The sequence below is a fragment of the Lissotriton helveticus genome, chromosome 2_1 (assembly GCF_964261635.1).
Source record: "Lissotriton helveticus chromosome 2_1, aLisHel1.1, whole genome shotgun sequence".
In the NCBI taxonomy this organism is placed as follows: domain Eukaryota; kingdom Metazoa; phylum Chordata; class Amphibia; order Caudata; family Salamandridae; genus Lissotriton; species Lissotriton helveticus.
The window spans coordinates 1,908,608,416-1,908,632,775 of NC_136059.1; the positions used below are offsets into that span (position 1 = coordinate 1,908,608,416).

The window sequence follows — 24,360 nt, forward strand, 5'->3', positions numbered from 1 at the left end:
CCATAGATGGCTGTCTCGCACGGGGCCAGAAACCCAGGTAACCCCTCTTGCAAAAGCAGTTGAATGTAACAATGGTGAAAATCTTAAGTCCACCAGCTTTTGCAAGAGGGGTTACCTGGGTTTTTGGCCCCGTGCGAGACAGCCATCTAGGGAAACCTACCAATCCCACACATTTCTGAAAAGTAGACACCCGGGGGCTTCCAAGGAGGTATGGCTTGCGTGGATCCTCCAACGTTCCTTTACCCAGAATCCCTTGCAAACCTCATTTTTTGCATGGAAAAAAATCAGTTTTTTCACACGTTTTAGTGTGGGAAAGCGTGGCATCACTGGGCACACACAAATTACCTCCCACCCAGCGTTCCCCAAGGTCTCCCGATAAAAATGGTACCTCACTTGCGTGGGTAGGCATAGCGGCTGCTTTAGGAAAAGGCCCAATTCATACTGTGGAGACGAAAACATTACCTTTAGCCAAATAATCTTATTTTTTGAGGGGGTCACCTGAGCTTTTGGCCCGGGGCTTGGCAGGCATCTTTGGAAACTATCAAACCCAAACAGTTCTGAGAACTAGACACCCGGGGGAGTCCAGGGTGGTATGGCATGCGTGGGTCCCCCAATGTTTTCCTACCCAGAAACCCCTGCAAACCTGAAATTTTGGTCAAAAAACCCACTTTTCCATACTTTTTTGGGTGGGATCTCGCTGCCGGAACAAATGTCCTACCACCCAGTGTTTCCCTTGTTCTCTCGAGTAAAATGATACCTCACTTGTGTGGGTGGGCCAAAGGCATGTGACTTAGGCTGGGGTGCTTAATTTGTAAAACGTAAATATGAGTAAAAACTACTTTTTTCAAAATTCATTTTTGGCGTGTTCTGCTTTGGGGCACCCACACAAGTGAGGTATCCTTTTACTCGGGAGAACAAGGGGAACGCAGGGTGGTATGACTTTTTTGCCGGCCCGGTGATCCCACGCCAAAAAGTTTGGAAAAGTGCAATTTTTACCTAATTTTAAGGTTTGCAGAGAGTTCTGGGTAGGAAAACATTGGGGGACCCATGCATGCCATACCTCCCTGGACTCCCCCGGGTGTCTAGTTTTCAGAACTGTTTGGGTTTGCTACTTTGCAAAGAATACCACCGAGCCCCGGGCCACAAACTCAGATGCCCCCCCCCCCAAAATCAAGGTAGTTTTGCAATAAGGTAATGTAAATTCACCACCGTACGATTTGAACCGTTTCCTGTTGCAGCCACTATGTCTACCCACGCAAGTGAGGTACCATTTTTTTCGGGAGACCTGGGGGAACGCTGGGTGGGTGGAAATTTGTTGATCCACGCAGATTCCAGAACTTTCCACCACAGAAATGTGAGGAAAATGTGTTTTTTAGGTCAAATTTTTATGTTTTCAAGGGATTCTGGGTAACAAAACCTGGGGGTAGGCAGGCGAGTCACCCCATCCTGAATTGCCCTGGGTGTCTAGTTTTCAAAAATGTATAGGTTTGCTAGGTTTCCCTAGGTGCTGGCAGAGCTACGGCGCAAAAACAAAAGGTAGTCTTTTTGTCCGAATCGTGCTAAATTTCACTGGGAAAAATTGAGGTGCGACCATGCTGCGTTTTGCGCTGTTTCATGTCGCAGCTACTATGCCTACCCACGCAAGTGAGGTACCATTTGTTTTGGGAGACCTGGGGCCACGCTGGGTGAGTGGAAATTTGTTGATCCACGCAGATTCCATAACTTTCCACCACAGAAATGTGAGGAAAATGTGTTTTTTTGGTCAAATTTTTATGTTTGCAAGGGATTCTGGGTAACAAAACCTGGGGGTGGGCAGACGAGTCACGCCATCCTGAATTGCCCTGGGTGTCTAGTTTTCAAAAATGTATAGGTTTGCTAGGTTTCCCTAGGTGCTGGCAGAGCTACAGCGCAAAAACAAAAGGTAGTCTTTTTGTCCGAATCGTGCTAAATTTCACTGGGAAATTGAGGTGCGACCATGCTGCGTTTTGCGCTGTTTCATGTCGCAGCCACTATGCCTACCCACGCAAGTGAGGTACCATTTTTTTCGGGAGACCTGGGGGCACGCTGGGTGGGTGGAAATTTGTTGATCCACGCAGATTCCAGAACTTTCCACCACAGAAATGTGAGGAAAATGTGTTTTTTTGGTCAAATTTTTATGTTTTCAAGGGATTCTGGGTAACAAAATCTGGGGGTAGGCGGGCGAGTCACCCCATCCTGAATATCCCTGGGTGTCTAGCTTTCAAAAATGTATAGGTTTGCTAGGTTTCCCTAGGTGCTGGCAGAGCTACGGCACAAAAACAAAAGGTAGTCTTTTTGTCCGAATCGTGCTAAATTTCACTGGGAAATTGAGGTGCGACCATGCTGCGTTTTGCGCTGTTTCATGTCGCAGCCACTATGCCTACCCACGCAAGTGAGGTACCATTTTTTTCGGGAGACCTGGGGGCACGCTGGGTGGGTGGAAATTTGTTGATCCACGCAGATTCCAGAACTTTCCACCACAGAAATGTGAGGAAAATGTGTTTTTTTGGTCAAATTTTTATGTTTGCAAGGGATTCTGGGTAACAAAACCTGGGGGTGGGCAGACGAGTCACCCCATCCTGAATTGCCCTGGGTGTCTACTTTTCAAAAATGTATAGGTTTGCTAGGTTTCCCTAGGTGCCGGCAGAGCTAGGGTGCAAAAACTACAGGTAGGCACTTTGCCAAAAAAGGGTCAATTTGTAACTGCTAAATTTAGGTGTGACCACGTTGCATTTTGCGCCGTTTCCTGTCGCAGGCACAAGGCCGACCCACACAAGTGAGGTACCGTTTTTATCGGGACACTTGGGGTAATTCAGATTTGTAAATAAACTGTTATTACCAATTGAGCTTTCATGCATTTCTCCCTTTGAATGAGAGACATTGTGTAAAAAAAAAATCTTTATGAAAAATGACCAATAATTCTCATGCTAGTATGAGTATTCCCAACTTTGAAAATGTGCAATTATATACTGTTTCTGAACTCTATAATTTGTACCCAATTCAGAAATACATAGGTGTCTTTCATACAGATTATTCCATGTATACATTTTCCAAGACAAAGTGCACTATACCCAGTAAATGAAAAAATACCATTGCAAGTTGCTGCTCAGTTTTTGGATCTGGGTTCGTCGGGTTCTTGGTGAAACTACAAGTCCTATATATCCCCACAACCAGGAAGGTCTAACGAATGTAACGGTATATTGCTTTCCAAGAGCTGTCAAAATTAGAAAAAGTTATAGGTGAAAACGTTGAGACAAAAGGCTGTTTTTTTCAACAAAATTTCAAATATTCCAATATCTAACTGTTAGTTTCTATAACGAAACCTTCATGGATTTAGACAAATGACCCCTTTCTGAATTCAGAATTTTGTCTACTTTTCGAAAATGTAAAGCTTTCCAGGATCCATTATTGCTTTCAAACTCATTTCTACCATTAACTGGAAGGAGGTGGAAAGCTCTAAAAATAGCAAAAATAGGCTATGTCCCAGAAAAATGCCAAAACTGAGTGAAAAATTTCGGTTCTCTGACAAAAGTCTGTCATTCCCTGAAAGCTGAGAAAATGGAGATTTCAGCCCCACAAACCCTTTTGTGATACCATTTTCAGGGAAACACCCAGAGGCTTTCATTTGCAGCCCGTTTTTCCCATTTTTCTGAAAAAAACAAAAAAATCACTATATTTTGGTTAATTTCTGGGCCCCCTCCAAGGGAATCCACAAACCCTGGGCGCCTTTAGAATCCACATGATGTTGGAAGAAAAGGACGCAAATTTGGCGTGGATACCTTATGTGGTCAAAAAGTTACAAGGGCCTAAGCGCGCACTACTCCAAAACGCCAAAAAAAGCCTCAGCACAGGAGGGGAAAAGGCCTAGCAGCGAAGGGGTTAAAAACTATGTCCTCATAACCCCTGACAGGGACTTGAACTATTTGGAGAAGGATGTAAATTATTTTGCAGAAACCCATCCATCTGAGAGTATCTTCCCACAGACGAGTCTCTCGGAAGCATAATTCAATATTGTTTTGTAATGGATTTAAATTTTTCCAACCAAGCCCTATAAAGTGATATTTCCCATAAGAGCACTGATAGGCAAAGTGAAGCCCAGCTACAGAGGACAGAAATCACCCTCTGAAAAAGGGGTGCAGCTTTGAGCACAGTTCTAGATTATCACTCCCATTTACCAAGGAGGCATCTAGGGAGCTCACATGATTTCCAGAGTTACTAGGGCAAAAAAAGACCACAAGCCCTGAACAGAAAAAACTATTTAAGGCAGGAGAGCACACTCTTCGGGTCAGGCGAGGGACTTTAATGACAGTACTCGTGTTACCTCACCCAGGGAAGCCGGGTGCATAGGTGTCTTTTGGTGTCGGGTTTCGCCGTTGATTCCAATGCAGAGCTGCGAAGAAATGCTGCAGGCGACCAGAGAAAAAGTGTCTAGGTGAATCCAAGGGTGGATCGGAGATGTGAAGAACCTGAAAGCAGAGGGGACAGAGTCTGGGTCACTAGCCAGTGACCAGGGTGGCGATAGGAAGATGCCAACCACTGTCGGGTGTTTTCAGGTGAAAGAAGTGAAGCTTGACTCTACAGCCACGAGGACCAGGAGGCGTCGACGACGACCAGGAGCTGGATTCGAGCTGTCCCACGAAAGATGTCGAGTGCTGCAGCGTCGGAATCCGGATTGGACGCAACAAGCCTTGGCAACAGCAACCCACGCAAGATGACAAGATTGGCTTCGGTTCAGACCAGCAAGGTCTGGGGGACGTCTGGAGCAACCAGGAAAGCTCAAGAAACAAAGGATTGTCCTTCATGGGGCTCACTAGCCAACGGACTAGGAACCGTGAAGGGGCCTCAAGCTGCGATGAAGAAAGTGGACTCACGGGTCACTCGTGGAGTGCTGGCCTCTGTACTTCGGTGCAAAATGTGCTCGGGCAGGGGCTTCAAATACCCCAATGCACTACTTTGGAATACCTCGGGAAGTAGGTGCAGTTGAAAAAATGCAGGAGTTCCGGTCCCACGTCTCTCGTGTCAGCTACGGGTCTCAGATTTGCTGGGATCTCGGCTCAGCTTCAGAGATGTCTGGAAGTCCGTGTCCTGTGTCGCAGATTCTTCGGGATCCGGCGGGAGCCTCGAAAATGCAGACCGGCAAAGATGCTTTTGGTGCCTGTTTGGACAGGGTGGTCACCCCTTGACCACAAGGGAGATTTCTTCCGTCTTACAGTCGATATTGAATGTCTAAGGTCCAAGATATATGTTGCAGAGTTTCGTCCAGGTTACTCTAAAGTCCTAGGGACTGGGTTCCCAATCTTATAGTAAGTTTAGGGGTTGGACTAACTCTAGGGTCCCACCTATGGCTGGACCTGGGGAGGGTGTGGTTACACCCCTTCCCCTTTGTCCAGTTTCGCGCCAGAGCTGTGGCTGAGTGCCCAGCAACCGGTTTGAACTGGGAAATGCATGAAGCACCTTGTGTGCCACAGGCAGTGTCTGAAAAGCATTCACTGAATGCAACTCACCCTGCCCCAATACACTAAAGCCTGTCTGGGGAGGTGCCAGCACCTCCCTGGACAGGACACCTATTGTCCAGGCTTCCCCTGCCGGAGTTTCGTCCAGCAGCAGGAGGTCAGACTTGTGTCTGTGGAAGCAGCATCCATTTTGTGATGCTGGGGCTCTGTTTAACTTTAACCGGGTATACCAGTGTGTACATGTCTTCTCCCTCTAGAAGGGTGGAATACTACCCCACCACCAGAACTAGTGGGCGGTAGTATTCCAAAGTGTTTGACACCAAACAGGACATGTTTTGATAAAGCCAAACCAAAGTTAGAATTAACTGCGAGGATTATAATGCACTTAAGAGTATATGGTATGGCTACATCTTAGAACAGTTATAAGGAGATTTTTCCGAAAGTTGCAGAGGGGCTCAGCTCATGCTAGGGCACCCTCTCACACAAAACCAAGCACTCTGCCTTCAGGATTGTCAAGGCCTGCCATAGGAGTGACTTATAGGTTACTATGTGTCTATATGTAAAGGTAGATATACGTATACTATAACTAAGTAAGGGGTGCTTACACCACCTTACCCAGGCTGCAAGTGCAGACCTGTGGTGTCAGTTTGGAAGGCTTACCAGGGGTGTCACAATACATGCTTCGGCCCCTGGTAGGCCTCTGGGGTACCTATGCCCTGGGTACCTAAGGTACCATATACAGGGACTCACAAAGGTGACCCAGTAGCAAATCTGGTATGTACCTAGAGTACTTTGTATCAATTTAGAGAGAGAACAGCTAGGCTGTGGTCCTGATTAGCAGGGCCACAGCCAGACTAAAGTCGAAAAACGAGTGAAACACAGCAAAAAGTGGGGGTAACCATAGGAAGCAGACGCTACTCTCCTACAACCTCTCAGCTGCCTTTGACACGGTTGACCATGACACTCTGAAACAAAGACTCTATGAAGTCGACATAGAGGGGACTGCTCTAGACTGGATCGATTCCTACCTTCAAAACAGAACTAATGTCATCCATACGCCACCTTTCTCGTCCAAACCATACTCCACAAAATCAGGGGTCCCTCAAGGTTATATCATCTCGCCCATGCTTTTCAACATCTACATGAAATCATTACTGGTACTGATCAATCAATTTCACCTCACGTGCTATAACTATGCAGATGACAGGCAAATATTCCTTCAACTGGAATGCCCCAAAGACATTGAAAAATCCCCAAATGTCAGTTGTCTCAGAGCCGTGGATCAGTGGATGACTTGGAGCCATCTCAAATTGAATACTTCAAAAACGGAAATACTCATGTGTGGCAATTGGAAACATACCGACCCGCTTGCCGCCTGGCCTGATGAACTGGGATCACCGCCTAAAGAATCAAAGGAAGTAAGAAACCTTGGAATGACCATGGATTCCAAGCTGTCGATGAATGCCCAAGAGGACAAACAAGCAAGATTAAGCTTTGTCACTGTTAAAATGCAGTGATGAATTTTCCCTCATTTGGGATTTCCACACAAGGTCCAAGCTACCATGTCCCTTGTTCTGTCCAAACTCGATTACGCCAATAGCCTCTACCACGGATCACCTTTAAACGACCATGAAAAGACTACAACGCATTCAGAACTTGGCTGCCAGACTACTCTTGCATATCAAACCGCGAGACCACACCTCACCTGCCTTGAAAGCCCTGCATTGGTTACCGGTTGCCAGAAGATCCACGTTCAAGCTACTTTGTATCACCCACAAAGCAATACATGGAATGGGACCACTCTTCATTAGGAATAAAATCAAACACATTCAACAAAGGAACCTATGCTCTAAAGGGGCATTTCGCCTCAAAAATCCCAAGATACAAGAAAAAAAACATGGGTGGCACATCCTTCTCTGTTCAAGCTGCCAAATTATGGAACTCTTTACCCCCAACATAAGATCCACCGACAACCACTTTATCTTCAGAAAACTACTCAAGAATTTGCTCTTCCACACATAAGCACCATAAGCAAACAGAAAATTATTTTACAGCATATTCCTCAGTATATAAGCATTTACTTTCACTATAGATATGTACCTATCTTTGTATATTGCTTTGAATAAATACGTAGAATAATTATGTTGTTGTAAATAAATAAATAAAATAAAGAAATCATCTTTGGTCTACATGTACCTTCCATGTACTTGGATCTGTGTGTCTGTTACCTTTCTCCTGAAAAAGCATATCCAATGCACTACCCTGTTTCTCATTCTGTACCTCTATCAATATATTTAATCTATATATACTTACCTCCTCTATGCACCTATATACTTTCAATTTACTTATGGATCTATATATTTATCTCTTACTTCTAATTTAGCATTTCAAATGCACTATCCTATTTCTCAGCCTATACTTCTCTCAATATATCCTCTGGCCCAACCTTCTGACTTATCTCAAACTTCTTTCTCCTACTATTTCCAAAGCACTACCCTATCTCTCACCCTATACATATATCAATATATCTTCAACATCCACGCACTCATTTATCCCAAACACCATACCACTACATGACCCCCAAAATAACCCTTTCGAGACTCTCTCCTACACTATCTACCGTTCCTTGCATCACCTGACACCTCTTTTTACTATACCGATCCCCCAAAACAAACCTTTATAAACTCTTCCCTCTGATTCTTCCCCTCAAAAATCCCTTTTACATATCCAAAAGCCTCCTCCTACTGCTATGACCTAAAAAAAAATCTCACTCTTCTATCCCTCCACTATCCTATTCAATCAAAATAACAGATTAACATGTTCACTTCTCAATTTCCATATTCCACTATACTAATTCACCACTAATCCTTTATGGGTTCCTGGTAGAGTGCTACTCGCCAATGAAATGCCTCAAAATCTCATCAAGGGGTAGCAAGCGCTATATAAATACAAACCGCTTTCATTCTTCTATACCGCAACCTACCCTTCTCTATCCAAATAACTGAATAACATATCCACCACTCCAATTATTTCATACTTTACTATACTAATTTTTTCAACACTAATCCTTTATGGGTTCCAGAGTAGCGTCCTACTCGCCACAAAAGCGCTTCAACACCCATCAGGGGTAACGGGTGCTACATGAATGCAAACCTTTCTTCCCTTTTATCTCTCCGCTACCCTTCTCACTCCAAATAACCGACTAATATCCACCACTCAAATTACTTTCATATTTCACCATACTAATTCAGCACTAATCCTTTATGGGTTTCCGGAGTAGCATGCTTCACGATTCTGCTATCTTTCCGAATCCAAATAACTGACTAACCTATCCACCACTTAAAATGTACTTGCATGCTTCACTATACTAATTCAACACTAATCCTCTATGGCTCCCGTAATAGCGTGCTACTCGCCGAAAAAGCACTTTGACGCCTCGTCAGGGGAAGTAAGCGCTATATAAATGCAATTAAAATACAATAACAATTGCAGTTGTGAGAAAAGCAGGAAACATCCTATGCCCAACATCCCAAACATAGAACACGTATTTTCCTTGATCAAAAGTATATTGCTTTCACATTAACTCATCCAAACCAATTTGAAACTATAAATAGAAATAACTCCGACCGTACACCCGAAACTTCACATAATCAAACACTGGTTAAAATCACATGAAAAAGTGCAACAATGGCTTAACAGTAGTTTAAAGTGCTATGCAAATACCAATAACATAGCTTAACAGAAAGATCTCTCTCAATTATTTATTGACCGTGGATATGTATATTTCAAGGTATAACTCTATCACACTGGGCTAACATGATCTTCTTCGCTGTAAACAGTGTTTATAGTGCTCAGAAAAAGTTTTGCCATTTTGAAGTGCTTGTGAAATGGGGATGTAACTGCTAAGAACAACACTTAACTTAAGAATACATGGACATTAGATTAAGCTAACCCCTGTATTATGCATTAAGAGAGTGTAATTCAGAGGCAACTTAACCCATCTTGTCAAGCACATGGGTGAATGTGCTTCTTAAAGTTTCAGCTTAGCAAGAATCATTTAAACAAGGCACAAAACAAAACCTGTACTTCTCTAACATACCTCTGCCGGTCAGCCCAAGGGCCGTAGTTAAAATCGGTTCCCTTGCCACAAACAATGTCTAATCCCCAACAGGGTGGCAGGTCTTGCAACTTTGTATCTTCACCATCAAATTTCTCTTCCACATTTTCTTCAGATTCTTCGGGCACAACTCCTACATTTTATTTTGGTGCAGAAGAAAAACAAATTGTAAGTGTCAGTGACGTATACACAGAGGTATACAGATAATAGTACTTTAGTTGAACATGATGGTGACAATACCGTAAATTCCCCCACACAGAAAATGGGAATCAATCTTTAAACAGTGTTTTCAACAGCCTGAGTTTGCAAAGTGCAGGTTGAAAAGCCCTAACATTATCACACTAAGGGTGATCAAAGCCAGATGGCAGAGACAATGGAGGGATGAAGTTTAATTAGACACAAGGTAAGATACTCCATCTATAGTATATGCTAACAGACGACAATAGTATTAATAGAAGCTTATAAACTAGCTCAAAGAAACTGTCAAAATCACTTGTGAAGAGGAATTTGGAGGAAAACAGATACTGTAAATTCAGGTGTTTTCATAGCTAAAGCATAAAAATGTGAAAGAGCAACTAACTTCAAACTGGAGGAATGATTGCCACAACAGAGATAGTAAGAAAAAGTTACTTACCTGCAGTCACAAACTTTTTGGTGGATCTACCTGCAGATTGTTCACTGATAGAATAATTCCAGGGACCAAATTGGATTCAGAAACCTTAGAGCTCATGTGTCGGTGGTAGACGGTGTAGGCTTTGGTCGTCGCTGGAAGTGGCATCAGATAAGTCGTATACAGCCCACCCTGGCATAACGTCAGTTTCCATCCAATGTTTTCCAAGCCTTTAAGGCAAGTGGATGAGCGGAGACCGTAGTGTATTACCAAACTATTACTGGATTTGTATTAACTTTCCCTATAATATATCCATCAAAATAGGAGGCGGGTATATCAGTGAAGAATCTGCAGGTAGTCCGAGCATACACCCGAAAAATTGTTACTGCAGGTGAGTTATTTTCTTCTCATGGACACTTCTACCCACAGATTCCTCACCTGCAGAATAGATTCCAGAGCTACACCTGCAGCTGGAGGAGGGTTAATAGATGGTTACAGAAGAAAATCTTTCAAAACACAGTTGGCAAAGTGGCTGTCCTGCAGAGCTTGGAATCCAGGCAGTACTGCTTGGCCAAAGTATGTACAAAGTGTACATTGTGAGAAGTTGGCCTGGTATATGATGCTCACTAGTTCTAGTGATCACCTTGTACCATGCCAAGCAACCCTTATGGTGCAGGTTGTAAAGTCAACCTTATAGACAAGCTATCCTAGGGGTAGCATGGACTAAGCAGTCTTAGGCTAAACTCTGTAAAGGCATGTGAAGCAAGCTGTTTTACCATACACGATCCCTTGAATACCAAATGAAAGGACACCACACTGATATATATTGAAAATATATATAGATTTATTTCTACAAATATCCCTGATACTCTTTATGAGCACAGAAGCAAATGCGTTAAAACAAAACACAGTTAAAATACACAAAAGTTGCACAATTTTGGATGAGCCCTAGGGGCCACCTAAACCATATACTAAAATAGTGGTATAAGAACCACTATGGGGAAAGTGAAGAGGCCTAGGGCCTGGGGAATCGCTGGAGCTGTTCGGGACTAGCAGTGAAGAAGTCGGGAAAGGCCCGCGGGACTCGGGTGCAGTGCGGAAAGTGCACGCTTTACCAATGCAATGTCAATGGTGCGTAAAAGTTACAAAGTTAGTTAAAAAGGAACCTTCAGAGTGACCTAGAAGGATGAAACTTCAGACACAGACACTAGAGGTGGTTACCAGTGTGGGAACACCAGCGGAGCTGAGTTACCTCACCCACAGGAAGCGGGTGCATAGGGTCGAAGTAGTGTCGGGTTTCGTCACGCAGGTCGATGGTGCTTGGAGCTGAAGATGCTGCAGGCGGCTCGATGTGAAGAGTTCCGGTGGATCCAAGGATGGATCTGAAGAGGTGAAGACCTGAAAGCAGAGGGGACAATGTTCAAAGTCACTAGCCAGTGACTACCGTGGAACCAGAGTGGAACCAGGCGATGTCGGGTGCAAACAGGCGTCGAGGTGTAGCTTCTCTCTGCAGCCACGTGGACACGAGGGGTCGAAGACGTCCAGGAGTCGGTCACGAGCTGTCCCACGCAGGTTTCTCGCTGTTGGCGGTGTCGGCAACTTGATTGAAGCAAACAGGCCTTGGCTAATGCAAGCCACGCAGGAATCGAAAAAGGCTTGTTACTCGGACCAGCAAGGTCAGAGCAGGGGCTCCTTTTTACAGGAGCAAGGGCAAGTCTGGAGCAACCAGACCTGCAGTGAAAGTTGTAGGTTCGTCGCCAAGATGGCCACTAGCCGCGTGGCAAGTGGACGGGAAGGCGCATCGAGTGGCACAATGCAAAAGGGCCCCACGCAGATCGTTGAGATGCTGGGGGGCTGATCTTCGGTGCAAGGGCTGCTCGAGGTTTGGGCTTCTCAAACCCCAAAGCACAGCGTCGAGGGTGCCTCTGATGCTGCGCAGTCAGCGTTTCGGGGGTCTTCCAAGAGGTCCGGTCCCACGTCTCTCGGTGCCTCCACGGGTCCCTTCTTTGCAGGGACTGTGGATCGGGCTGTGAGAAGTCTGGGAGTCTGGGTCTTGTCAGGCTCTGGGCTCGGGCGGGAGGCGGCGGCAAAGCAGACGTCGAGTTGCTGGTTGGTGCCTGTGTTCACAGGGTGGTCACTCCTTGGCCACAAGGGAGATTCTCTTCCGTCTTCTGTGCAGCAGAATGTCGAAGTCCAGTCTTCTTCGATATTTCAAGTTGATTCAGGATGATCTGAAGTCTCAGGACACAGCTCCCACTCTTATTCGAATCTGGGGGGCCGGATCACCTACTAGGTCCCTCCTCTGGGTGGAACCAGGAAGGGGGGTGGTTACACCTCCTTTCCTTTGTCCAGTTTCGCGCCAGGACTGGGGCTGGAAAGCCCCAGCACCGGTTTGAACTGGCCTATGCACAGGGACACCTTGTGTGCCCCAGGCATGTCTGATTCTATTCAGCCCTGTCCTACCCAATACACAAAATCCTGTCTGGAGTGGTGCTAGCACCTCCCCAGGCAGGAAACCCTTTGTCCAAGCTGCCCTCGCTGGAAGGACTCCCAGCAGCAGGAGGTCAGACTTGTGTCTGTGGTGGCAGCATCCATTTTGGGATGCTAAGGCTCTGTTTAACTTTAACCGGGGTTCAGGCTAGGTACATGTCGTGTCCCTCTAGAAGGGTGGAATGCTACCCCCGTCGCCAGAACTGCCGAGGGGGTAGTATTCCAATTCGTATGACACCTTACTCAACATGTTTTGATAAAGCCAAACCCAAGATAGCATTTAACCGCGAGGTTCATAATGCACTTAAGAGTATATGGTATGGCAATATCATGAAACAGCTAAAGGACATGGTTCCGAAAGCTGCAGACAGGCTCAGCTCATGCCAGAGCACCATCTCACATATTTCCAAGCACTCTGCCTCCAGGATTGATGAGGCCTTCCATAGGAGTGACTGATAGGAACATATGTGTCCATTTTAGGTTAGGTATAGGAATACTACACCTAAGTAAGGGGTGGTTACACCGACTTACCCCAGCTGAGTGATCAGCCAGTTGTGTCAAAATATGGAGGCCAGGCCAGGGGTGGCATAATACATGCTGCAGCCCCTGGTAGGCCTTGGAAGCACCTATGCCCTGGGTACCTGGGTACACTGTTACAGGGGCCAATAAGGTGAACCAATTCCAATTGTGTATGCCCCTAAGGTACATGGAGTCCATTTTAAGGAGAGAGCAATTAGCCTGGGGCCCGAATAGCAGGATCCCAGGCCAACTATGTCAAAAACCAGCTAAACACCAGGCAAAAAGTTTGGGGGTAACCATAGTCAGATATCCACCTTCCTACATACATCACCACTTTAAAGTTCTCTGCTTTAGGAACACCTCTGGCAATAGCAGAAGTGGGGCTTTGTCTCTGGTGGAATGGGCTCGAATACGTTCCGGAGAATGCTTCTTGGCCAAGGTGTAGCAAAGTTAGATGCAAAGAATGAACCGTCCTGAAAGGGTTCTCTTCAGCACTGCCTTCACCTTTTTGGCTCCACAGTACCCTAGTAAGAGATTGTCATCCATTCTTATGTCTTTAGTGCGATCCAAGTAGTGGTTGATTACCTCGCCTAGGATATAGTTTATGCAACCTCTCTTCAAGCTTAGTGGGATGGGGAGGAGGGTAAAAAGTGGGGAGGGCGATGGACTGGGGGAAGAGAGTCACTACTTTTGGCAGAAAAACAGCCGTGGTTTGCAAAACCGACTTTTCAGGGGAAAAAAAGAAATAAAGGTTGAACAGAAACTAAGAGCTTGCAACTCACTCACCAGTCCTACTGAAGTGATAGTGATCAAGTTCAGTTTTTAAAGTGAACATTCTTAAGGCACAATTATTCAGGGGCTCAAACGGTGTTCCTATAAGATAGTGTAAGCCAAATTAAGGTCCCATTGGGGGACAACATTCAGGTTTGGAGGATACATATTTGTCAACCCCTTTAGAAAATGCATAACAGGGGACTTGAAAATGGATGGTTGGCCTGGTAGACTGAGGAATGTTGATAGAACAGCCAAATACCCCTTGCTTTACCTATTGCACAACCCTTCTGGGCAAGGCAAAGTGCATTTTGCAGGATCTGAGACAACTTGGCTGCAAGGGGTCTACACTGTTGTCCGCACACTATGTAACAAAGTTGCTCCGTCTGCCAGAGAAGGTGGATTTGATGAAGGAGTGACGCGCTGATAGAGGACTTCCACCACCTTGGGTGGCGGTTTTAAAGAACTCAGATGTCCATGTTCAATCTCCAGGCATGTAGGTCTCGGAGCTTGGGATGCAGAACCATCCCCTCTGACTGAGAGAGGATTGCTCTGAATTGCAGCTTCATTAGGGGACATATGGAGAAGCGCAGGAAGTCTGTATGCTACACCCCCTAGGCCAATCCAGGGCAATGAGAATGAAGTGGCCCTCAACCCTTGGGGGCTATGGTCTGAGAGGCAAGATGGCTGCCGTGGGGAAGGCTGTGTAGTCAGCTTGCTCCCTCGCTCCTGGCGTCCTACCGCTTTACCGGTAAAGAAGGAGAAATCTAGCTATTCTTGCGCTGCTATGGATGGTTGCAGCTAAACGAGCTCTATTTACCGGCCAAAATCGTGGAATAGTATCGGCTGGCTGCTGGCTGCTGGTATCAGTGTCCCCGCTGTGGCTGCCGGCTGGCTCGAGCTGGGCTGGGCTGCTCGGAGACGGAAGGCGGAGTTCCGCGCGACCTGCAGGCGGCTTTTCTTTTCCTCATTTCCCGATCACGGGGCTGGATCCGGAGGCTCCGCGGTGGAGGTGAGGCGTTGATCACTTCCGACCACCCTCGAGCGGATTCTAGCAGAGGGGAAAGCGCTTGGCGGACAAGTCAATAAAAGCCACAGAAGCGTGGAGAATAAAACGCTTTCATAAAAAAAAAAAAAAACAGGGAGGAAATAATTTCATCGTGTTTTCTCAGCACACAGTTACAGCAATTTGCTACAAACTATCCCTGTACTAGGCGGAGCTACGAATGTTGCTAAACTTCCTAGAGTTCAATCGGCGGTCTCCGCTGTGGCGTGTTACACTTTGCCTGTGCTGGGCACAGAACAACGTTTTTCCCGGCAGAGGTGGCTCACGGAAAAAAAAGAGGACGCCACTTCCATCTTCTATCGCCACACGCAGCAACAGAAAAACCGGACTTGGGCCTGAACTCAATAACGTGGGGCAAGAGAACGAGGAGATCGAGATGGCAGAGGCAACGCCATTGATCCCTGGCAAAAAAGCCACCAAACAGGGTAAGAACTCTAATAAAGGGGCTATTATTAAATCTAATGAAGTATTCGGCTTAAAAAGCCCAGCATTACAGACTTTACCAGACTTATTTGAAAAGCATGCTGCAAAAAAGAAAATAATTGACAACGATAATCGAAGCACTGATTTAACTGATATAACTGCAGCACAGGTCACTAATCAACTCTCTGTAAGCGGTGACAATCAGCTCAGCCCTAATAATTCTTCTAGTTTAGCGCCCATTCAGGCACCAACTGACTTATCAAAGAAGGGAATTATGGGACTTGTAGTTCCAACCTTGGGTGGTGCAACTACGAACAGAGCATGTTCTCTTCCATCGCTGGCATTATATTTGAATGAAGTCCCAAGCGAAACACGAATTGCAAAAGAAATTACTGTGCAGCAGCATAATCAAGAGCATAATCAAGAGCTCTCTGAAAATTTTTATTCACTATCAGAGCTTTCATCCGATGAAGCGAATAAAGACTGGGCAGACCTCAGCGTTGAGAGTCCATCTTCTGAGGGTGAGATTAGCCTGAGTCCTGATAATTCTAATCTGGTTACTACCATAAAGAAAAAACGGAGAAAGAAGAGATCTTCTCATATCATGAGCCAAGAGGCTGCCTCTAACTCACCAAATAATACGAATGCTTCAGTGGTCAATGATATCCCGGGGTCTAATCACAACGCTATATATGATCATAGTCCACAGCAAGAGAACAATGACGAGATTACATTGAAAACAATATTTGATACCATGATGTGTCATAGAGCAGAGAGCAAGGCCGAGAATCAACGCACGCAACTGACATGTGCTAAAGTCAAAAACGCAGTAAGACGTGCAATTAAAATATGCTCAGAGACAGCTGATAGGGTCACGGAAGCAGAGGCCAGGATATCCGTTCTTGAAGAAGAATGCATGGCTCAAAGACAAGAAGTTGGAGACTTTAAAGTACAAAAGGATGACTTATCCGACAAACTAGCCAGTTTGGAAAACCAGGCCCGTAGAAGCAACCTACGCTTTTTGGGGATCCCTGAAAACAAAGAGGGAGGAGACCCGAGGAAGTTTATTATCAATTTATTAAACGATGCTTTTCCTGAAATTACTGATTGGGATTGGGCTCGGGAAGTACAACGAGCACATAGATTCCCATTTACAACAAGGAAACCACGGCAAGGTCAAGAAAATTATCCCAGGGCCATTTTGGTATCATTTAATAATTTCCTTGCCCGTGAAGCGATATTTGTAAACGCCAGACCAGATAAGAAAGCGGATGGTTTAGGTTGCCAGTTTTTTGTGAGACCAGATTATTGCCAGGCCACTGTGGCTCAACGATGGCAATTGAAGCAATTAATCCCTGACTTCCAGAAGAAGGAGGTAACTGTATTTTTGCAGGGTCCCGCAAAATTAAAGACTATATACAAGGGTCAAACAAAATACTTCATTTCTACTATTAAAGCTAAAGAGTACTTGGGATCCCTCTGAATAATAAGAAGAATTTCAATGTATACTTTGACAAATATAGGATTTGGACGTAATAATTACTCTGTTTAATGGCTATTCAAATGCAGGATTATCATATTTCGTAATCTTTATATTCTTCTCTCTGCTTTCTGAACTTTTTGAATTTTCTGCGTTCGCTTCGTTTTTCTCTTTTCTCCTTTCTTTTTCTTCTCTTCTTTTTCTCTCTTTTTCTTTAGTAAGGACGCCATGGGTTAGGGACACGGCATCCATACGCTCCAGGAACTGACAGTTCCTGTGCCTCATATAGTGGGGAGGGTGGGGGGAGGGGTTCAGGGTTTAAGGGTGGGGGTGGGCAAGGGTAAGGGTTGGTGGTGGGGGTGTAAGGCAGAGGTGTTCAACACAGGGATGATTATAAGGCATTTAAATGATATCGTTGTAGAACAAATACTTGTGATGTTGGTCGATAATTTTTAGGTCGAGCTGACGTTAGCATTCATGCGAAGCATGAATGCTGTCAGCTCGACAACTAATGTGATCCGTTTTCAGGAGAGTGGACACCAAAGTGTTACGAGCGTTTTCAGGGTCGGATTTGACCTCGGGAGCGAGCGTCTGGTATCTGCGCATGCGCAAAGCCGCTGCGCATGCGCAAAGCCCTTGCTCACACACAGGCAGCCCCCACCTCTCTGCATGCACGCACACACACACACACAGGCGCGCGCATGCACACGCAGGCATACAGCACCCATACAGGCACACTATCCGCTACCTCGCATTCTCTCTCAATCACACACAGTCACGCATGTGCACACACGTTCCCTCGCGCACACACGCACACACTCCCCCCCCACGCATACAAACAGGCACGCACGCACTTTACATCAGCCCTGGGCCCCACTCACCAACTGCGCTCTTCCGGCGGGGCTCCTCACGTCGCGTCTCCAACTAAATCGGGGCTCCCTCAGGTCAGAGGAGCCCCGCAACAGGCGCCACACTCCTCCTTCTCCCCGGCCCCCTCCTGGGGACCCGGGCTACACCGGACGGCAGGGCGCTCCATGCGCCGGCAGCTCGCGGACCTGGGGAGGCGGGACTTCCGGTCGGCCGCGAGCGGATTGGCCGGCCGGCCAAGAGCTTCCAAGAGCTTCCGGGTCGCCACGGGCAGCGTGGCGGCACTCTGCAAACACTAAAAGGTACAGCGTCCTTTCCCCAATGTTGCGCATATGAGATTCGCTTCGACCTACAATCCACACAACTTTTTCTGTACATGGGTTTGTCAGAGTCCGTTTTTACTCGATTTTGGGTCTTTGTGTCACTTTAGAATGTGGAAACGGACGCATGACCTTTTGTGACTGTTTTCCCCAGGAACCAGCGCTGCGTGCTATCAGGAACACTGCCTTCAACTAGATGAAACACACGATTTCAGCAAAGGAAGCACTTTAGAACAGTACTTTATAATTCCTATTTATTGTGACATAATTTGATATGTATAATAAACCACACTCGCATTACAAAAGGCAATAAAAAATGATAAACATACAGCACACTTTAATTCTATAATAAACTCTGATCACCATATTTTATCCTATCATTCACCATATTTTATCCTATCAAAAAATGAGTGTGTTGTACAACTAAAAGCAAACGCACCAATAAAATTAACTCAACACAGTTATTACTTCTAAATGATGTGCGTTCGCAATAAAGCTGGAGAACACAGCACCACTTGGTCTCCAGCATCACACACAGTGTAGTTGTATTTACACTCCTGACGAGGTGTTGAAGTGCAGCTTTGCATTAGCATTGAGATAGCCAATAGGTCTCGTTTTCTCTGTCTTTCGTTCTTTCTCTCCAGACCAACTCCTCTGTCTCTGCTCTCTAGGCTCTACATCTCGCTCCGGAACCTTTCCATTCTCCCTTGCATCTCTGAACCCTCTTCTTTTCTCTGTACTACCTGTTTTTCTCCACTCTTTCATTTGCTCTTCACTCTTAGTCTCTATTCTCCCTTGCATTTCTCTGTTCTCTTTCTCTCCTTCCCTTATCCCCTGCGTCTCTCCGCACATTCCTCATCTGTCCTCTCCCTTTTATCCATCCATTCTCTGCATTTTCTCTTTATTCTTTCATCTATCTCCACTTTGTCTGGTGTATCTCTCCATTCTTTCATTCCTTATCCTTGTGACGTGTAGCTCCGTCGCCTGGCTCCCTTAACTGTTTATAGTGTAAGCACTGAGCCAGGCGGCCCCAGGCAAGTGCAGGAAGAAAAATCTGTGCGTTTGACCTGTTAAGTAAACTGCTGCCTAGACCCTTTGTACTCCATAGAGGGCTTTTTATGTGGTACAAAAACTGGGTTCCTCTTTCTCCCCCTACCATTGATGGATATTAATGTTACTGTTTTATATTAATCTATGTACCCCTTCCTTCCCTTCTTACCCCGGTCTTAATGTGGACATGATTCTTTTCCTTGGAACTGGAATAGATTGTACGGTATCTATCTATCTATCTATCTATCTATCTATCTATCTATCTATCGCCCTCCCTCTATCTATCTATCACCCTCCCTCTATCACCCTCCCTCCCTCTATCTATCTATCTATCTATCTATCTATCTATCTATCTATCTATCTAGCCCTCTCTCTATCTATCTATCTATCTATCTATCTATCTATCTATCTATCGCCCTCTCTCTATCTATCTATCGCCCTCACTCTATCTATCTATCGCCCTTACTCTATCTATCTATCTATCTATCTATCTATCTATCTATCTATCTATCTATCTATCTATCTCCTCACTCTATCTATCGCCCTCATTCTATCTATCTATCTATCTATCTATCTATCTATCTATCTATCGCCCTCACTCTATCTATCGTCCTCACTCTATCTATCTATCGCCCTCCCTCTATCTATCTATCGCCCTCCCTCTATCTATCTATCGCCCTCCCTCTATCTATCTATCTATCTATCTATCTATCTATCTATCTATCTATCTATCTATCTATCGCCCTCCCTCTATCTATCTATCACCCTCCCTCTATCACCCTCCCTCCCTCTATCTATCTATCTATCTATCTATCTATCTATCGCCCTCTCTCTATCTATCTATCGCCCTCACTCTATCTATCTATCGCCCTTACTCTATCTATCTATCTATCTATCTATCTATCTCCCTCACTCTATCTATCGCCCTCATTCTATCTATCTATCTATCTATCTATCTATCTATCTATCTATCTATCGCCCTCACTCTATCTATCGTCCTCACTCTATCTATCTATCGCCCTCACTCTATCTATCTATCGCCCTCCCTCTATCTATCTATCGCCCTCCCTCTATCTATCTATCGCCCTCCCTCTATCTATCTATCGCCCTCCCTCTATCTATCTATCGCCCTCCCTCTATCTATCTATCTATCTATCTATCTATCTATCTATCGCCCTCCCTCTATCTATCTATCACCCTCCCTCTATCACCCTCCCTCTATCTATCTATCTATCTATCTATCTATCTATCGCCCTCACTCTATCTATCGTCCTCACTCTATCTATCTATCGCCCTCACTCTATCTATCTATCGCCCTCCCTCTATCTATCTATCGCCCTCCCTCTATCTATCTATCGCCCTCCCTCTATCTATCTATCGCCCTCACTCTATCTATCTATCGCATCACCACACATCTCTCAGCACCATCACAGCATCACTCAGGGGCACCACAACATCACTATGCGCTACCACTGCATCACTGAACGCCACAGCATCACTCGTCGCCACCACATCACTCAGCGCCACCACTGCATCAATCTGTGCAACCATTCAACAACTGGTTCAAATATGTTCTCTAAATGTTTCAAGCTTTATTACAAATGTCACAAAAAGATGTTAATATTTCACTTCTGTTCTTGGATTTTCGTCACAATAAAATACACTGAACATAATCTTCACAAAAGGTATTTACAAAAGTTTAAGCTATTGCCATTATAAATTACAATAACTTTTATTTAAGTATTAATTATTTAAAAAAATTAAAAGCCATTGTTATTTGTAATATCAATACATCTAAGTCACGTAAATACAACACATATTGCATTACAAATGCTATAGGTGTCACATTTACGAAAGGTAAAACTATTGGCATTGTAAATGACAAAGCTATTAATTTCGCTAATTTCAAAACCAACACATAAATAAAAATTTGTCATTTACAATACCAATAGCTCAAACTTTCCTAATGCGAGACCTATTGCATTGCAAATGCTTGTTTTTTATTACTTTTGTTATGTATAAAAAGGTGAAAATATGTACTATCAACATTAATGGTCTTAATGGCTCAAAGAAAATTGCTATGTTTCGAACAATGCTTCAGGCGCTGAATATCGATCTGCTATGCATACAGGAAACCCATATCTCGTGGGATAAACGTTTTCTTTTGAATAATTTGGGATTGGAAGTTCTGATTACTTCCAAACAAATGGGTATTAAAAGAGGCGTAGCAATTTGCATGCGTAAAGGAGTAGGGAAATGTTTAAAAACACTTTCCGACAAATGGGGTAGATGGGGACTGGCTGAGCTAAAAATCGGAAGCTGTAAATTTACCTTATGTTGTATCTATGGACCCAATCTGGATGATGCCGAATTGTTTAATACCATGAATGCAGAGCTATCCACCTGGACAGAACCGATTATTATTTGTGGAGACTTAAACATACACATGTCAGCTGACTGGAATATTAGATCAGAGCAGAGGTATATGGGCCGAAAGGTTAAAACTTATAAAGCGCTTAGAGACCTGGTACTAAGTAATGGGTTAACTGATGTCTGGAATAAACTCCATTATAATGACCCCGGATATACTTTTTTTTCTACTCCTTATCATAAATTTGTTTGTTTAGATTCTTTTTTTGTATCTTCAATTTTTTGGGAGAAAATTCGTATTGAGATATTACCACAAGTCATCTCAGATCATAATCCCATAATCGCTGAGATACAATTTTCTACTGATAGCCCAAATTCCACTAGATCCTGGTCATTTCAAAGAAATTTATTATTAGATGAAGAATATCTTCAATTTATGGTTAATATCATTAAAGATTACTTTCTAATAAATAACGACACTGCCTCTCCACAAATAGTTTGGGACTCTTTTAAGTCCATAGTACGGGGCGAGACAATCAGCTTTGCAAATTATAAGAGGAAAAAAAATCAAACAGATTTTAGGGACAGGCTAAACAAGATTAGGCAGATCGAGTTGGATTTATCTATCGCATGCAAAAATAATGCTAATATAGAGGATGTACAAACACGATTAACTATTGAACGTTCAGGCCTCAAAACACATATCGCTGAGGAAGTAGCCGCAAAATTTAAACAATACAAAACGGAACGGTACGAATTTAGCGAACGCACAGGAAAAATTTTAGCACAGCGTCTACGACAAAAATCGTCTTATAATGAAATACAGTGTGTTAAGGATCCAAATGGAGTCCTTCACGAAAGTAGGGAAGGCATATTAGAGGCATTTCATGGTTTCTATAAGATGCTCTATAACGATCTCAACAATGAAGTTGACAAGACTCTTAATCCCACAGATTATTTTCAGACCATTAACCAACTTCCTCTGAGCACAGACGATATAGATTTATTTGCCAGGTCAATAAGCTGGGAAGAGATTGAAGGGGCTATTATGAGTCTAGCAGCTGGTAAAGCCATGGGGCCCGACCAGATTCCTCTTGAATTTTATCGGACTTTCAGATTCTTGCTGAAACCAGAGCTGCTTAAAATCTTTAATATAGCATTCCAAGACAAAGCTCCTGACTCCTGGTCTACGGCCACTATAGTCGTTTTTGTTAAAAAGAATAAGGATCCAAAGGAATTAGGCTCGTATCGGCCCATTTCCTTGATTACAGCTGACAGTAAAATTTATTCAAAAATTCTCGCAAATAGACTAAACGATGTGATGCCGGGTTTGGTTTCCAATACCCAACATGGGTTTATTAAACACAGGGACACCACAGATCACGTTAAACGTGTTATTGCACTGTTGGACTGGGCTCAGGCAAAGGAATCCCCAGTCGGAGTTATTCTACTTGATGCTGAAAAAGCATTCGACAGAGTCGATTGGGGGTTCCTTTGGTCTGTGCTAAAATGGAAGGGTTTTCCACTACAATTTATTCAAGCTGTGCAGTCACTTTACTCAAATGCAAAGGGCGTAATAAGAGTAGGTGCGGATATTTCTAGTCCATTTTCAATCACCAGGGGGACTAGGCAAGGGTGCCCCTGTTCTCCACTTTTATTTGCACTTTATTTAGAACCTTATTTGAATAGATTAACTACAGAACTTGGTATTTTACCTGTCCGACTCCATGAGATTGACCACAAAGTCCTAGCCTACGCAGACGACGTGGCTATCGTAACCCCTGATTCTTCTTCTGCCCTACCTAAAATAATAGAAATTGCCAGTGAATTTGGAAAATTTTCTGGATATAAATTAAATATCTCAAAAACCCAAATTGTACATTCTAAAACTGGGACACCTACCGACATCCCAATAAATGATACTGTTACATACCTTGGTGTAACTATATCATCCAAAGTCGATGACATCGTTGGACTAAATCTGGATCCATTACTTATATCCACTAACAGAACTTTAGAAAGGATAAATAATTTACATCTATCTTTATTTGGACGGGCCAATGTTATCAAGATGTTGATTTTTCCAAAATTCCTTTATTTTTTTCGAACCATACCTCTATTTTTTTCTATGCTTCTTTTTAATAAAATAGATAGGATGTTGTCTAGATTTCTCTGGGGGTACCGCCGCTCAAGAAGATCTTTAAAATGGTGTATTTTACCGCAAGGTCGTGGTGGGCTGGGAGTCCCGAATTTTAGAATGTACTACTGGGCTATAACTCTTAAAACAATTAAGGTTCTATTATTTCATGATCATGTCAATGAGATCTTTTTGTCACCATCCATTTTTGAAATGCTTATGGGAGCTCATGTGCGCCAATGCTTATTAATATTCATGGAGCCGAGCTACTATAAAAAAAAAAAATTTAAGGTTCTACTTTCTGCTTTTTTGGTATGGAGACAAATTAATAAAGCTTTACGGATAATTCCAAAATTTAACTTCTATACACCCATCTGTTGTAATATTTCGGTATCTGGTACCCTTCAAGATATCTCCACGATTCGATTTCGCTTAGGACAGATTCACTCAATTGGACAATTGTACCAAAATGGGGCTTTAATGTCTTTCATTGAACTTCAAAATATATTTGGTCTCTCCAGAAACGAATTTTTTAAATATCTACAAATTCGTAGTTTTCTGGAAAAAAAAAATTTCTTATATAGTGACGAAATGGAGACCAATGCTGTTATGGAGAGCGGTAGGAGGAATAGCCGCATCGGTACAATTTATCAGCTAATGGTCGACAGG

The 24,360-nt window shown here is 44.0% G+C and overlaps 1 protein-coding gene across 15 annotated transcripts in view; it reads right to left on the reverse strand.

The window, feature by feature from the left end:
- Positions 1-24,360, reverse strand: part of BLTP1 (bridge-like lipid transfer protein family member 1) — a 2,102,388-nt gene that overhangs the window by 1,905,747 nt on the left and 172,281 nt on the right. For all 15 annotated transcript variants that reach the window (XM_078676841.1, XM_078676840.1, XM_078676839.1 and 12 more), the window contains one exon: positions 9,571-9,721. In XM_078676841.1, the coding sequence (XP_078532967.1) occupies positions 9,571-9,721 (151 nt within the window). The remainder of the gene's footprint in view (positions 1-9,570; positions 9,722-24,360) is intronic.